General features: G+C 45.6%; 1 protein-coding gene across 2 annotated transcripts in view; it reads right to left on the bottom strand.

Annotated features, from left to right (window-relative positions):
* Positions 1-13456, bottom strand: part of LOC126984262 (uncharacterized) — a 274528-nt gene that overhangs the window by 148577 nt on the left and 112495 nt on the right. For both annotated transcript variants that reach the window (XM_050837881.1, XM_050837880.1), the window contains one exon: positions 5526-5766. In XM_050837881.1, coding sequence (XP_050693838.1) covers positions 5526-5577 — 52 coding nt within the window. In that variant the 5' untranslated portion in view covers positions 5578-5766. The remainder of the gene's footprint in view (positions 1-5525; positions 5767-13456) is intronic.

A 13456-nucleotide genomic window follows, 5' to 3' on the forward strand; every position in this document is an offset into this window, starting at 1 on the left:
TCCTCTTCCTGCTCCTCGTGATTCCCTTCCCAGCCCATCCAATCGCTCTCTTCCTTTCCTTTCTCTTTCCTCCTGACTCTTCCTCTTTTCCCCTTTTCCTTTCATTTCCCTTTTCAGTCTTTCCAATCGTTCTCTTCCTTTCCTTTCCCTTTCCTCCTGACTCCTTTCCTCTTTTCCATTTTCCTTTCGTCTTCCTTTTCAGCCCTTCCAATCGGTCTCTCCTTTTCTCCGCTTCTCTCTCTCTCTCTCTCTCTCTCTCTCTCTCTCTCTCTCTCTCTCTCTCTCTCTCTCTCTCTCTCTCTCTCTCTCTCTCTCTCTCTCTCTCTCTCTCTCTCGGTGAGTTGCTTTGACCTTTGAACACTTTACACCGTTTTCTTTCTATCTTTTTTTTTACCTTATTCGTGTTATTTTTTCTTGTTTTTCCTCTACTTTTTTCTTTTTCCCTTTTTTTTCCTTGTTTCCTCTTCTTGTTCTTGTTCTTCTTCTCCACTCGATTAGTTTTGCTTTTGTTGTCCTCCTCCTCTTTTTCTTCCTTCCTCTTCTCCTCCATATCATCATCTTTCCATCGCCTTCATCTTCTTCTCTTCTTCTTCTTCTTCTTTTTTTTCTTCTACTTTTTCATCTTCATTTTCTTCTTCATTATCTTCATTTTCTTCTTTATCATCATCTTTTTCTTCTTCATCTTCTTCTTCTTCATCATCATCTTTTTCTTCTTCATCTTCTTCTTCTTCATCACCAGAAACTTCACCTTCTTCAACTTCTTTTACGTATTCTCTTTTCCTTCGTCTGTTCTTCACGATCTTATCTTCACTTATTTCCAGGACCCCCCCCCCCCCCCCCACACACACACACAAGTTCTCAGGTACAACATCCGTAATTAGAAGATCGCTCGGAGCCTTCGCAGAACACCACCGACCAAGGATCTCATTTCTGCACAAGCTCTCCACTCATCATTATCTTTCCTTCTTGTCCTAATCCTTATCTTGTCCTTGCTCTTTTTGTTCTTGTTTTTCGTTTAAGTATTCTGCTTTATTCCGTAAGTTTTTCACTATCTCATCCTACACTTATTTCAATGTACGTTTAATCTTCCTCCACTCTCTTTTCGACACAAGTTCTCCCCTGCAGCACCAATTAGTAGGTTGTCTCGAGCCTCCGCCAAGAGCTAACGATGATCCTGTTCTGCGTCCAGCCTTGGCGTAGTGATGGGCACCGGTGCAAGATTATCGTCCTCAAAGCACTGTATTTCCGGCTTCTGACCCATAACTAGTGCCAAAAAAGCATCAGTAATTAACGATTTTTCCGATAACTATAAATGAATCTAGTTATTGGGGTGGAAGATACAGTTTTTAGGTCGGAAGTCGGCAAATGTGAGGCTGAGTAGGACAGTCTGGTAACGCTGGTGGTGGGCTTTCCTATCTCCTTCTGTTGCTACTTTTCTACGGTGGTCGTAAGCGTGTTCTGTGATTCGGTTTCCGTGTTTATTAGTTAGTTATTGACTCTGCTGTGTTTAATGTGTTCGTGGCTATACTGGTACGAGACAAGTATATTACGCTCTACGCTGGTTTGGGAAGTCTTGGGGGAATGATTTGATTATTATTAGTACACGGTTAACGAAGACTCTCTCTCTCTCTCTCTCTCTCTCTCTCTCTCTCTCATTCACACACACACACACACACACAGCCACTCAGGATCAGCGTGGGCGGCAGACGTCAATGTCGGTCACGTGATCTGAAGGCGCTGAAGGACATTGCTCTCATGACTTATGGCCGACAATTTGTGTGTGTGTGGGGGGGGGGGGGTCAGAATATTAATGAACAGATAAATAAACTCATAAATTAAGATTCTATGTAAATGCATTTTTCGATTTTCTTCACACGAGTAGGTACTTTTTTTTTTCTTTTTTTTTTACGTCTCGGCCTATTGCGCCGGTAGGCTTGCTTGAGGGGCCGGGATGGTATTCGGCCCCAGCCCGTCATGGCGCAGGCAAGTGTTTATAGTGGCGCCATCTTCTCTTGATGGCTTGACTTACGATATTTTCTTTTATACTCACTCACTGGACTTTCTCTGTTACTACAAATAAGTTCACAATCACTTTCCATATAAAGCAAAATTGGTTGAACTCTTCCTTTTCGTAAAAAAAAAAAAAAAAAAAAAAAAAAAAAAGTTTGCCTATTATTATTAACCTTTTAAGTTCTCGAGGTAATTCAAGTTCTTCACACCGGTAACTTTAAACAATAAAAAGATCAGTTGAAACGCGTCTAAAAGGCACATTAACAAACTGGAAAATCATCACTTCTCATCACCGTCTCAGATATTACGCAAACAACATCTTTTAAAATCCCTTCGTATCGCTTGCTATCGGCTCCCTTCCGCCTCCCTCTCTAAATATTTATCCGTTCTATCGTAATTTAATGATGTTTGAGTAGTGTTCCTCGGCGCGCCTCATAACTAATTCAGACACCAACATTTTTTTCTCCTCTTGGCCTTCGCATTCAGTTTATTTACTTCGGTCTACTTTCAAACCACGCAGCTTTTATAAATTCCTTTTAGCGTGTGGAGGGGAGAGACGGATGGCGGTAATGAGAGGAGAAAATGAGGAAGAGAGGCACTTCTCTCTCTCTCTCTCTCTCTCTCTCTCTCTCTCTCTCTCTCTCTCTCTCTCTCTCTCTCTCTCTCTCTCTCTCTCTAAATCACTGGATATATTGTTTTATGAGCATTTCACACATTCGGAGCAAATTCCACGATGGCCGGAACGGATGGAATCATGGAGGAAATCATAATTTAATACCAAAACCTGCCGTCATGACCTGAATTTTAATGACTAATCTCCTGACACTGGAACCATGGCGAGAAATGTAGGGAGAGGAGGTCGAGGTGGTGGGAGGCGGCCGATAGGAGAGTGGATAGTCGAATGAACATGAGTAGGAAGAAGTGATTGAGGTGAGAGGTGGTTAGGGGTCGTGGTGGAAGGGACAAGTTACGGATGAAAGAAGGAGTATGTACAAACGTCGATCATGAAGCCATTAACCCGGTAGCTGCGGGGATCATGTTTCTTAAAGGCCCCTGGTAAGCGAGAATAATGAGAAAAAATCATCACTCACGCAAAACATTTCATAATATATATCAACGCATTTGTGATCAGTTTATGCATCATCTATTTTGGGGGGTTTATATCATGGAAAAAATTTGGCCCGTCGCTGGTACACGGTAAAGCCACAAATTTGGCCCGTCGCTGGTACACGGTAAAGCCACAAATTTGGCCCGTCGCTGGTACACGGTAAAGCCACAAATTTGGCCCGTCGCTGGTACACGGTAAAGCCACAAATTTGGCCCGTCGCTGGTGCACGGTAAAGCCACAAATTTGGCCCGTCGCTGGTACACGGTAAAGCCACAAATTTGGCCCGTCGCTGGTACACGGTAAAGCCACAAATTTGGCCCGTCGCTGGTACACGGTAAAACCAGAAATTTGGCCCGTCGCTGGTACACGGTAAAGCCACAAAATTGGCCCGTCGCTGGTACACGGTAAAGCCACAAATTTGGCCCGTCGCTGGTACACGGTAAAGCCACAAATTTGGCCCGTCGCTGCTACACGGTAAAACCACAAATTTGGCCCGTCGCTGGTACACGGTAAAGCCACAAATTTGGCCCGTCGCTGGTACACGGTAAAGCCACAAATTTGGCCCGTCGCTGGTACACGGTAAAACCACAAATTTGGCCCGTCGCTGCTACACGGTAAAGCCACAAATTTGGCCGTCGTTGGTACACGGTAAAGCCACAAATTTGGCCCGTCGCTGGTACACGGTAAAGCCACAAATTTGGCCCGTCGCTGGTACACGGTAAAACCACAAATTTGGCCCGTCGCTGCTACACGGTAAAGCCACAAATTTGGCCCGTCGCTGCTACACGGTAAAGCCACAAATTTGGCCCGTCGCTGCTACACGGTAAAGCCACAAATTTGGCCCGTCGCTGGTACCGGTTTTTTTTTTGTTTTTTTTTACGTCGCTGCCTGTTGCGCCGGTAGGCATCTTCCTGGTGGGGCCTGATGGTCGGCCCAAGGCTTCTTCCAGGTGGGGCCTGATGGTCGGCCCAGCCCGTTCTGGCGCAGGCGAGTGTTTATAGTGGCGCCATCTTGCATTGGCTCATGCTGCCCCCCGGAACTCGTTCTTGATTCGCTTGGACGGCTTCCTCTTGATGGGTGGTCTTCAGGACAGCATGTGGGTAGTTTTAAGCCACTCGGCGGTGACTGAAAAATCCGAGTGGTAGCGTGGGGATTCGAACCCGCGTCGTCCATCACGCGGTGAATGTGGGCCCAGTACGCTACCAGCTCGGCCACCGCCTACCCGAAGAATAAGGATAAGACTGGAATATGAACACTCTCACTATCAACATAACCAAGTCACCATCGTCACTACTTTCTCACCCTCACTATCACCGTCATCACCACGCTCTCCTCATCATCAACATCACTATCATCCCCCTCTCTCTCTCTCCTCCTCATCCCCGTAAACATTGCTTCTATGATTTCTTCTTCTTGCAGGTCAAACATTTTTTTCCTTTGATGTGTCCTGATGAAATTTTCAGAGTCGCCGCCTCCGTCACCCCCTGCTGCCACGCTAAACATGCTCTTTACCTCTACAGTTTTTAATGATGTTTCTGCTTGACGTGTGTGTGTGTGTGTGTGTGTGTGTGTGTGTGTGTGTGTGTGTGTGTGTGTGTGTGTGTGTGTGTGTGTGTGTTTCAATTTTACCCCCTTTTTTCTGATTTCCAAAGACAATGCCAAATTTCAACACTACTATTCGCATTCTCCTTTTCTTCCTCTTCTCCTCCCTTTTTTCCCCTCCTTTCCTTCTCTTCTCCCTCTTTTCCTTCTCTTCCCCCTCCCTTCCTTCATCCCCCCCTCTCTTCCTTCTGTTTCCCCTCTCTCTTCTCTTCCTTCTTTTCCCTCCTCCTCCCCCAAGCGAATTCGAGGAAGAAGGAAGAAAAAGGGAAACAAAAAGGGAAGGTAAACACAGGTGGGAAGAATCTGAGGGGAAATAAGGGAAAGTAACATGATGGATCCTTTCAGACACCACTTTACCTCAGTTTCCCTTCCCCTCGTTAACACTGTTCCCTCATATGTCCCCTCAAGCAGGCTGAGACACGACCCGGCTTCTACCCTTGATACTGCTACACGACGAGGCAGGCCAAGTATGAACGTCCCCTCGAGTGTTGTCTCCCTCCTTCCTCCTCCCTTCTCCTCACTGTTCCCTCTTTGTTGACATGACCAAACACACTGCGAACCAAAAGTGGAGTGCTGGCATTGTTTTTTTCGCTCTTCTTCCCGAAAATGCTATCTTTACGTTCTCTCTCTCTCTCTCTCTCTCTCTCTCTCTCTCTCTCTCTCTCGTTACACCCCTTCAATGAGTTTAAGTTACACGAAGGAGCAGCACGACCCAACCAAAAGTCACACACGGCCACAGTACCGCAGACATGAGTTCACACAGACACTCAGCACCTCACACGCGGACACACTCAGCAGTACTCACGAGCAGACGCCAGCAGAAGCACCACATGGAGAGCTGGGCGACGCCTCCCCATGCTGCCAGCTCGGAGACGCCCAAAGGAGATTCTGAAGGGCGTCCTCGTGGAGAAATCGTATCCAGGAAGCTGAAGGCCGCCCAGGGTATGCAGGGTCTTCGGCGGCGGGTGGCGGGGGTGACCACGCCTTCAGGGGGTGGTGGTGAGGGTGGTGGTGGTGGTGTTGGTGTGTGGTGGAGGCGTCATCACCTGGGGAAGAGAAGCAAAGGTGAGGCTAATATGGCTGGGGCTTTACTAGTGTGCAATCATTTAAGTATTTTTCGAGTTGTATTAAAAGTATTATTTGGTGAATCAATGAGTGAATGAATAAGTAAATAAATAAATGGATAAATATCTCTATATCTCATCGCTATCGTCATCGCATCACCCCTGCAGGCTACAGGCTTATCCCACCCGTGTCCCTGAGTTTCTCTATCATGGATGTAGTTTCCATTTTCCACGTAAACGTTCCGGAACTTCTATATTTCATCACACCATCTGCTGAGTACTTCCCTTGGGGCTTTGGACATCAGTTATTTCTCATTTCTCACTTGTTTTTCTTCAGCTGTTTCCTTCCCTCATACAAGTCTGACTGGAACATCGACATTTCTTGATTTTAATTGACTTTCTTATGTCACCTAGTTTTGTAGGTTCCCTTATTCAGTTCCCCTTTTTCTTGTCGACAGGTGATACTATAAAATATTGATGTCTCCATTCCTCTTGAGCTCTTTTCAGTTACCTCTCCAGAGACTAAAAATCCACGCTTCTGAGCCATGTGCTATAGAAGAGAGAAAGTCAAAATCCCTCCGCTTCAAAAACAACGATTGAGACAATATTTTACCCGATTTTCAGAAGTATTCCTGCCAAGTTTTATACGCATATTTAAGTCCATTTTGAGTGACATTCGTTTGTATCAGTTGCCCGAAGTAAACATATTCCTTAACTTACTCTTGTAGATCTTACACTTGCCTGTCTATTGGTTCAGATGGAAAATGATCGTCGAACACAATTCTATTTCGTTAGCTCTACTTGAGAACGTTTCCAGTACAGCTCTCCTGGAATTTAACGAGGTTGCCCATTACTCGCTAAAACTAACAATGTCATCTGCAAATCGATCATCATTAGGCATTCCTTAACAACGTCAACTCCCTTATTCCCCCAAGTACGCTTTTATAAGTCTTTCTTCTACGAGCGACATATACAGTACATGTAATAAGGTACTGCCATCTCTAATGCCTTTTGTATGACGTCTAATAGTCAATGCGCTATCGTTGTTTAAGTCTTCAAGAATCACACAATACACTTCCTCCACACCTTGCTGCCGGATATACAGCACAACAAAATTTTCCATCAAATTTTCTCTCTCAATTTGCTCTCCCGTCTGTTATTTATATCACTCAGCCGCTTCATTTCTTCCCTCTCCATTCCGTCTCCTCGGGTGGTAAATCTCCGTTTGCGCGCATCATCTCGCCTTTCAGAGCTGATGAGGCGGCGCGGGGCTGGCCGTCCGGGGAGCTAACCAAGACAGATATATTCGCCGCTTGCTGAGATAAATGTCGCTACACGAGGGCTGGGAGGCGCGGGGACGAACGAAGCTTGTTGTGTGAGGCGTCTCCTGGATTCTTAAGTTAGGTCTCTCTCTCTCTCTCTCTCTCTCTCTCTCTCTCCCCACACACACACACACACACACACACTTCTATAATTCCTACTACCTATAAGAAAATATATAAGCAGATACATAAGAACAAAGACTGACAGGGATGGAAATATCAATGAAAAGGTTAGTTTGCTGTCGACAGAATAATAGTTTCTTCCATCTGTATGTTCCTATGACCTTTTTTGGGGTAATACGGAGTTAAAATACGGAGTTACCCAGAAGTGTGTGTGTGTGTGTGTGTGTGTGTGTGTGTGTGTACATTCACCACCTGGGGCATCGCTAGCTCGTCTCCATAACTACCAATACCGCGCTGTCTCACGTCTCTCCTCCGCCACAGCAACACTCGCTACCTATGCTCCGGTGACTGCTCTGACTAATGCAACCACCACAGTACCTCTTCTGCTGATACTGCTACTACTAAGACTAATATTGATTGCGATGTTCCTTCCATGTACTGCTTTTCCGCTCTCTTCCAGCTGCTACTACTACTACAACTACTACTACTACTATATCTTTGGTTACTGATGTGCGAGAGCTGCTGTCGCTGCCTCGAGTGCCGGTCGTGTTGGTGCTGCAATATCATTTTTAATCTGCTTCATTTACCGTTCAGTATTGTGTGTAAAACGAGACAGTACGAAATAAAGAGAGAAGGACTGCAATCAGGTCAGTTATTATTTTTCTGCTGCCACTGGTATTATTATTTACATTACAGTTACTATGAATGCTACTGTCAAATCTACTATTCTACTATTACGGTTATTACCAGCACTACTACTACTGCTACTACTACTACTACTACTACTACTACTACCAACAACAACAAAAGCTCCTCGTTCTTTTTGCTTTTCTTCTTGTTCTTCTCTTCTTCCTCCTTCACCTTCTACTCCTCTTCTTTCTCCTCCTCTACGACTCCCCACACAGACACACACTCACACACACACTGACCCACTCCCTCCCCGCCCCAGACCTTTTCCTTCCCTCCCTCCCTCCCTCCCTCCCTCGTCCCCCCGTGCCGCGCTAATCAGGAGGACTTGCCAGCACTGCGGCATCTAATTAACTTCCCTTTTTCCTCCATTAGCGTTGTCGGGACGAGACTCTACAATCTAATTCTCCCCAATTACCCAAAGTCCGCCCAAACTTGAGGAAAAGTAATGGTAAACTCGAAATATTGCCCAGAAAAAAACATTAAGCATCCTTCATATTTAGCTTTTTTTTTTTTTTAATAGTTTTTTTGTTTTCTTGGCCGTGGGAGTTTGCGAGTGTTTTGAGTCCAGACGACGTGAAGAAAACGGACAAGATAGAGACGTTTTGTGGGTATATCGGTATTTTTTTTTTCCATATCGCATTTAGCTTAATTTAACTAGGTTGTGTTTTTTTCTTGGCCGTGGGAATTTGCGTGTTTTGAGTCCAGTGACGTGAAAAAAACGGACCAGATAGAAAAGTTTTGTGGTACATCGGCAACATCGTCACCAGCAGTACGTTCTTTTCTTTTTTTTTCGAAGTAGTAACACCGAAACCCAAACTCGCCTTTTTTTCTCTCTCCCTCGCAGTAGTTACACAGAAACCCCAACAAACTCGCATTCCAGGAAGAGGACCAACTCGTGCTTGCCGCCAGAGTACTGTTCTTGCCGACCCACGTCTTGACACAGCAGACGTCGGGATAACGTTGCAGGGGAGTCACGGCGTAATAATTAAGATAAAGGCGAGAACACCTCAACGACGCATGGCAATTCGCGTTGGAATCCTACTCGCAGACACAGTTCTAACCTTGACCCTTTAAAGTTGAGACCCGCCGAGCAGATCACTGAGTAAAGGCGTAAAGAATCAGACAGCGGCAAGAACAGCCTCAACAACACCGTGTAATTGGCGTTAGAACTCTACTCGCCGACTCAGTTCTAACCTTGACCCAGCAAACGTCAGAGGCATTCTTAAAGTGAGTCCCGTCAAGGAGATCATCGAGTGAGGATTTTGAAGACGATGAGCACAATTAACAGTGTGTGCACTTACCGAGCCACTCCTTGCCTCGGTACATCAGACGCCAGACACTGCCTTCATATTGGGTCCCTCGAGTGAAATGTACGACACCGGTGAGGGAGCCAAAAACATCTGGATATTGCCGCCAGAAGCCGAGAACACTGCATCTGTAGCCCAAGCCCAGCAAACGTCCAAGGCATCCATCCAAGTGGGTCCCATCGAGCACAGCATAAAGGGTTTGGCGATGAGGGATGCTTAGCACACCCTGGTTTTACACCGAAATGTTTAAACCTGCCTGCACCTACGTGGCGCAGCATAACTTGCTCTTTCATTTCTGGCCACATTTATGGTGCGGCCGTGACATTCTCTAGAAGACTTACGTGGCCTTCATCACAAGCACTGATACACAATGCGATCTTTAAGAGCCTTTATTATTCATTCCTCAGCCGACAGTCGTGTTATTTGGACATCTGTGGCCTAATGACACATTCAACTGGTAATTTTTCTCTCGTGCTACTTAATATCAGTCGCACAAACCGATTTTCCAACTTTACATACATCAACCTTACAATCTTCTGACAATTTGATGCTCAATGGTACACTTATAATCAACATTTTATTTTACATTAGCACTGCAGCTACCTAAGATATTGTATAGCTGGCTAACATTTCATACGATTCTTATATATAGCAACAATCATAGTCACAAAGGTAAAGACATCTCCCCAAGCACTTTACCCTCGTCCTAATCCCGTAACACCAATACTACAACTCATTATGTCTCCCCAAATCCATAACACTACTAATGCAACTCATTTTGTCCTCCTAAATCCGCAACACCACTAATACAACGCTTTCTGTCTTCCCAAACCCATAAACGCTTCTTATATAACTCATAACAACAGCACAAATTATAGCACACATTCCCAGTTCAAGTACATGACAAAAGCCATCCACAAACACACTCGCCAAATCAATGACATCGCTGACGCCTTGAAGTCCTCCCAACACTAACCAGCTCCAACATAACATGCCATCTACACAACGTACTAACAACACAGACTTCCTCGGTCCAGGCCCATCAGAGGGAAGAACAGAACCCTCCACCAAGCGCAGGAACATGCAACCTTTCTCTCTCTTCCCTCTCAACCTCGCTCTCCCTTCCTTCCCTCCCCTCTTTACTCAGGTTGATTCATTAATAAACCTCAACTCTCTAGGCCTCGTCTGGTCCAATGAATCATGGGTGCTACTACAGATGGGTTTGGTATATATTTAATACCTCGAATTTAGCAGAGAATTAATGTTAGAGCAGTGACAGCCAGGTTCTGCTTTTAATTAATCGAGGCGGAACGTGGTGGGAATGCATGGCGTCCTCGACGACTCTGCTTTACAATGTTTTTCGCCTTTGTTTTCTCAGAGGGTTAGATGAGGTACCCCATGTGTGTAGGGGGGGCAGGGGGCAAGGAAAGGATACCAGGTTTTAAACGAAATAGAGAAGCCTGTTAGGAAGTTAAGTGGAGAAAAGTTGAAAAGATAAAAAGAAGCAGGTATTTTTTGCTCGTTTATTGTTTCTTGCGGGTTTTTGGCGGCGTCGGCGGTGGTGGTGGTGGTGGTGGTGGTGTGAATTAAAGATGGTGTCGGAAGAGGAAGAGGAAGAGGAAGAGTGGGAGAAAAAAGTGAGGTAATGCATATGTTAGCTTATTTGGTGTGTGTGTGTGTGTGTGTGTGTGTGTGTGTGTGTGTGTGTGTGTTATCATTATGTACACCACCCCACTCCTTCGTGTACGGTTCGTGTCCTTAACAACCCAACACGGTGATGGACACGCTTGCAATTCACCGCGGCTGCCCCCAACAGCGCGCCGCGGGGATGTTACTTTTTGCGTCTTCATAAGCGCGTCGATAAATTCACGTGAACGCCCTGAGAATAAAAGCAAAGTGCACATAACCACGAACACTGACTTGTTTACGATCTCTGCCTCACGCTGCGCCGCCAGGCAACACAAGCAAGATGTCAGAGGGAGAGTATACGACGCTCCGGTCAAGGTAAACAAAAGTAAATTCTGATAAACTCGCGTGAATCGCTTTATCATTTTGGGTATATTTGTAGGCACGCAGTAAAGTTTAGATGGCGGGAGTTTACATAGTTCTTACTCTTTTTTTGCCGTCTAAGCAGGGAATTGGTGGGGTTGCAAGAGCATGAGCGTGGCTGTTACGAAGCCGTGAGAGGGTAGGAATAGCCGCCAAGTTCCCCCGTTAGCCTCAAGGAGACGCTCAGGCCATCCCATGACACCACCGCCGGGCCAAGACTTCAGGCGTGCTCACGGGCGCCGAAATTCCTGGGTGACCTTGAAAGCGAGGACATAGATGATAATGACAGTAATAAGAGAGAGAGAGAGAGAGAGAGAGAGAGAGAGAGAGAGAGAGAGAGAGAGAGAGAGAGAGAGAGAGAGAGAGAGAGAGAGAGAGAGAGAGAGAGAGAGAGAGAGAGATGTAAAATATAACCAGTAACCAAGGCAAAGGGCACATATATTTATGGCGAAAAATAATCACCTAAAATACAAAATAGTTGACTGAAATTATTGTGTCAAGGAGTACCCAGACTTGAGGGTTAAAGGAAGGCAATCGGCGAATTATAAAAGTCAAAACTAACAGATAGATTTCGAACCGTAAACAAAAACGGGCAATGTATTCAGTTGTCAGGGACGGCCAATGATTGCAGGCTACCCCGCGCTGGCCCATATGTGGCGGGCTATTTAGCGGCCAATGCATACGAGATGGAGCAACGCAAAACAATCCAGCGCTACTCACGGTAATGCGAACAGTGACAGTCAATTATTAGCTGCTACTATGCTGCTGCTTCCCCGCTAATCTGTCACTCCCTCCCTCCCTCTCGCTGATTTAGGACTGCTCGCCGCTGCCCGTCAGTGTCATGGTGTGTTTTCGGTGCTCCTGTCTCTCTCACTCCGGCGCTTTGTTTCGTGTTCACATTTCGTTCTGTTACGCAGTGTTGTTGTTTTGCTTGTTTAATGCTCTCGTCGTTATGCGGGTACGTTTTCATTTTTCGTTGCCGTCTCTCTTCAATAACACCAACAGCAACTACCACGACAAATACGACAACTACTATACCACCACATTAAAAACAGGAACATTTACCATAAGAGTAACATCAACAGCAACAGCCAACGTAAGAGAAAATCGTAAAAAATAGGTAATATAAATGTCAACTAATATCCAAACTCATTTTCTACACTCCATTTAATGAGTTATTCTGCTGCTGACTGCCACAGAATGAACAACTTGTATTTTTATTATGAAAAGAAAACACTTCACCGGAGCTGCCACACTTCATTATTTCATGAATCTCATCAACCTGTTTCTTTTACTCATTTAGTTATTATCATTAAAATTATTAATATAAGAGTATTTACGAGAGTAAAAATACTTAGCCTTTGTGTTCTGAGTGACATTGTTCCTCCTCCTCCTTCTCCTCCTCCTCCTCCTCCACCATTTCTTCTTCGTTTTTAATGTTTTAATATAATGGCTACAACACTCCCAGTTAGAGCACCTCTTTGGTGTAGTGGTCAGCATGCCTTACTACCAATCCAAGGGCCAGTCGGCGTGCAGCCCACCCAGTAGTTAATTTTTCCTTTCGGCTTAGTCGACGAATGGGTACCTGGGGGACACCTGGAGAGGGAAAACTGTGGCAGCCCGGCCGTCACACTCGCTCCGCGGTAATGGGTTCTTACCCACCCCAGGTTCAAAGGCCTGGAAGCCGGAGATGAGCGCCAACGCAACTCACAGCAATAGTGTGTGCCGCCGACTTTTCTCTCACCAGCTCAAACCTCACTCCCTGCCGTCCACCACCGCCACCACCAGTGTCATGACTGAATAACTGCTGCTGCTACAGCAACCAATAACAACAACCAAAGCTTGTACTACAATTTTGACTACAACTACTGCTGGGCAGACAGCTTGTAGTGTTCGCAGTTTTCCTCCTCTACATGTTACATTTACAAAACTACTGCTGCTGCTGCTGCTGCTGCAAGTACTAGGAGCCGTGCCAGCGGTAAGAGTCCTGGCTGGGATAACTCGTCTCAGTACGGCCAACAACAACAACAATGTTGGTAATATGGGCTACCCTACCAGGTGCTAATCTGGGCTCCAGCCATCAGAAAGAAGACGAGTAACAGGGGTCGGAGGAGAGCTGGGGCGTGTCCCATAACAGAAAAAACCTTACAAGAAATCACTAAATGAATCTCTAAAGAAGTC

The sequence above is a fragment of the Eriocheir sinensis genome, chromosome 56, assembly GCF_024679095.1.
Source record: "Eriocheir sinensis breed Jianghai 21 chromosome 56, ASM2467909v1, whole genome shotgun sequence".
NCBI classification, from domain to species: domain Eukaryota; kingdom Metazoa; phylum Arthropoda; class Malacostraca; order Decapoda; family Varunidae; genus Eriocheir; species Eriocheir sinensis.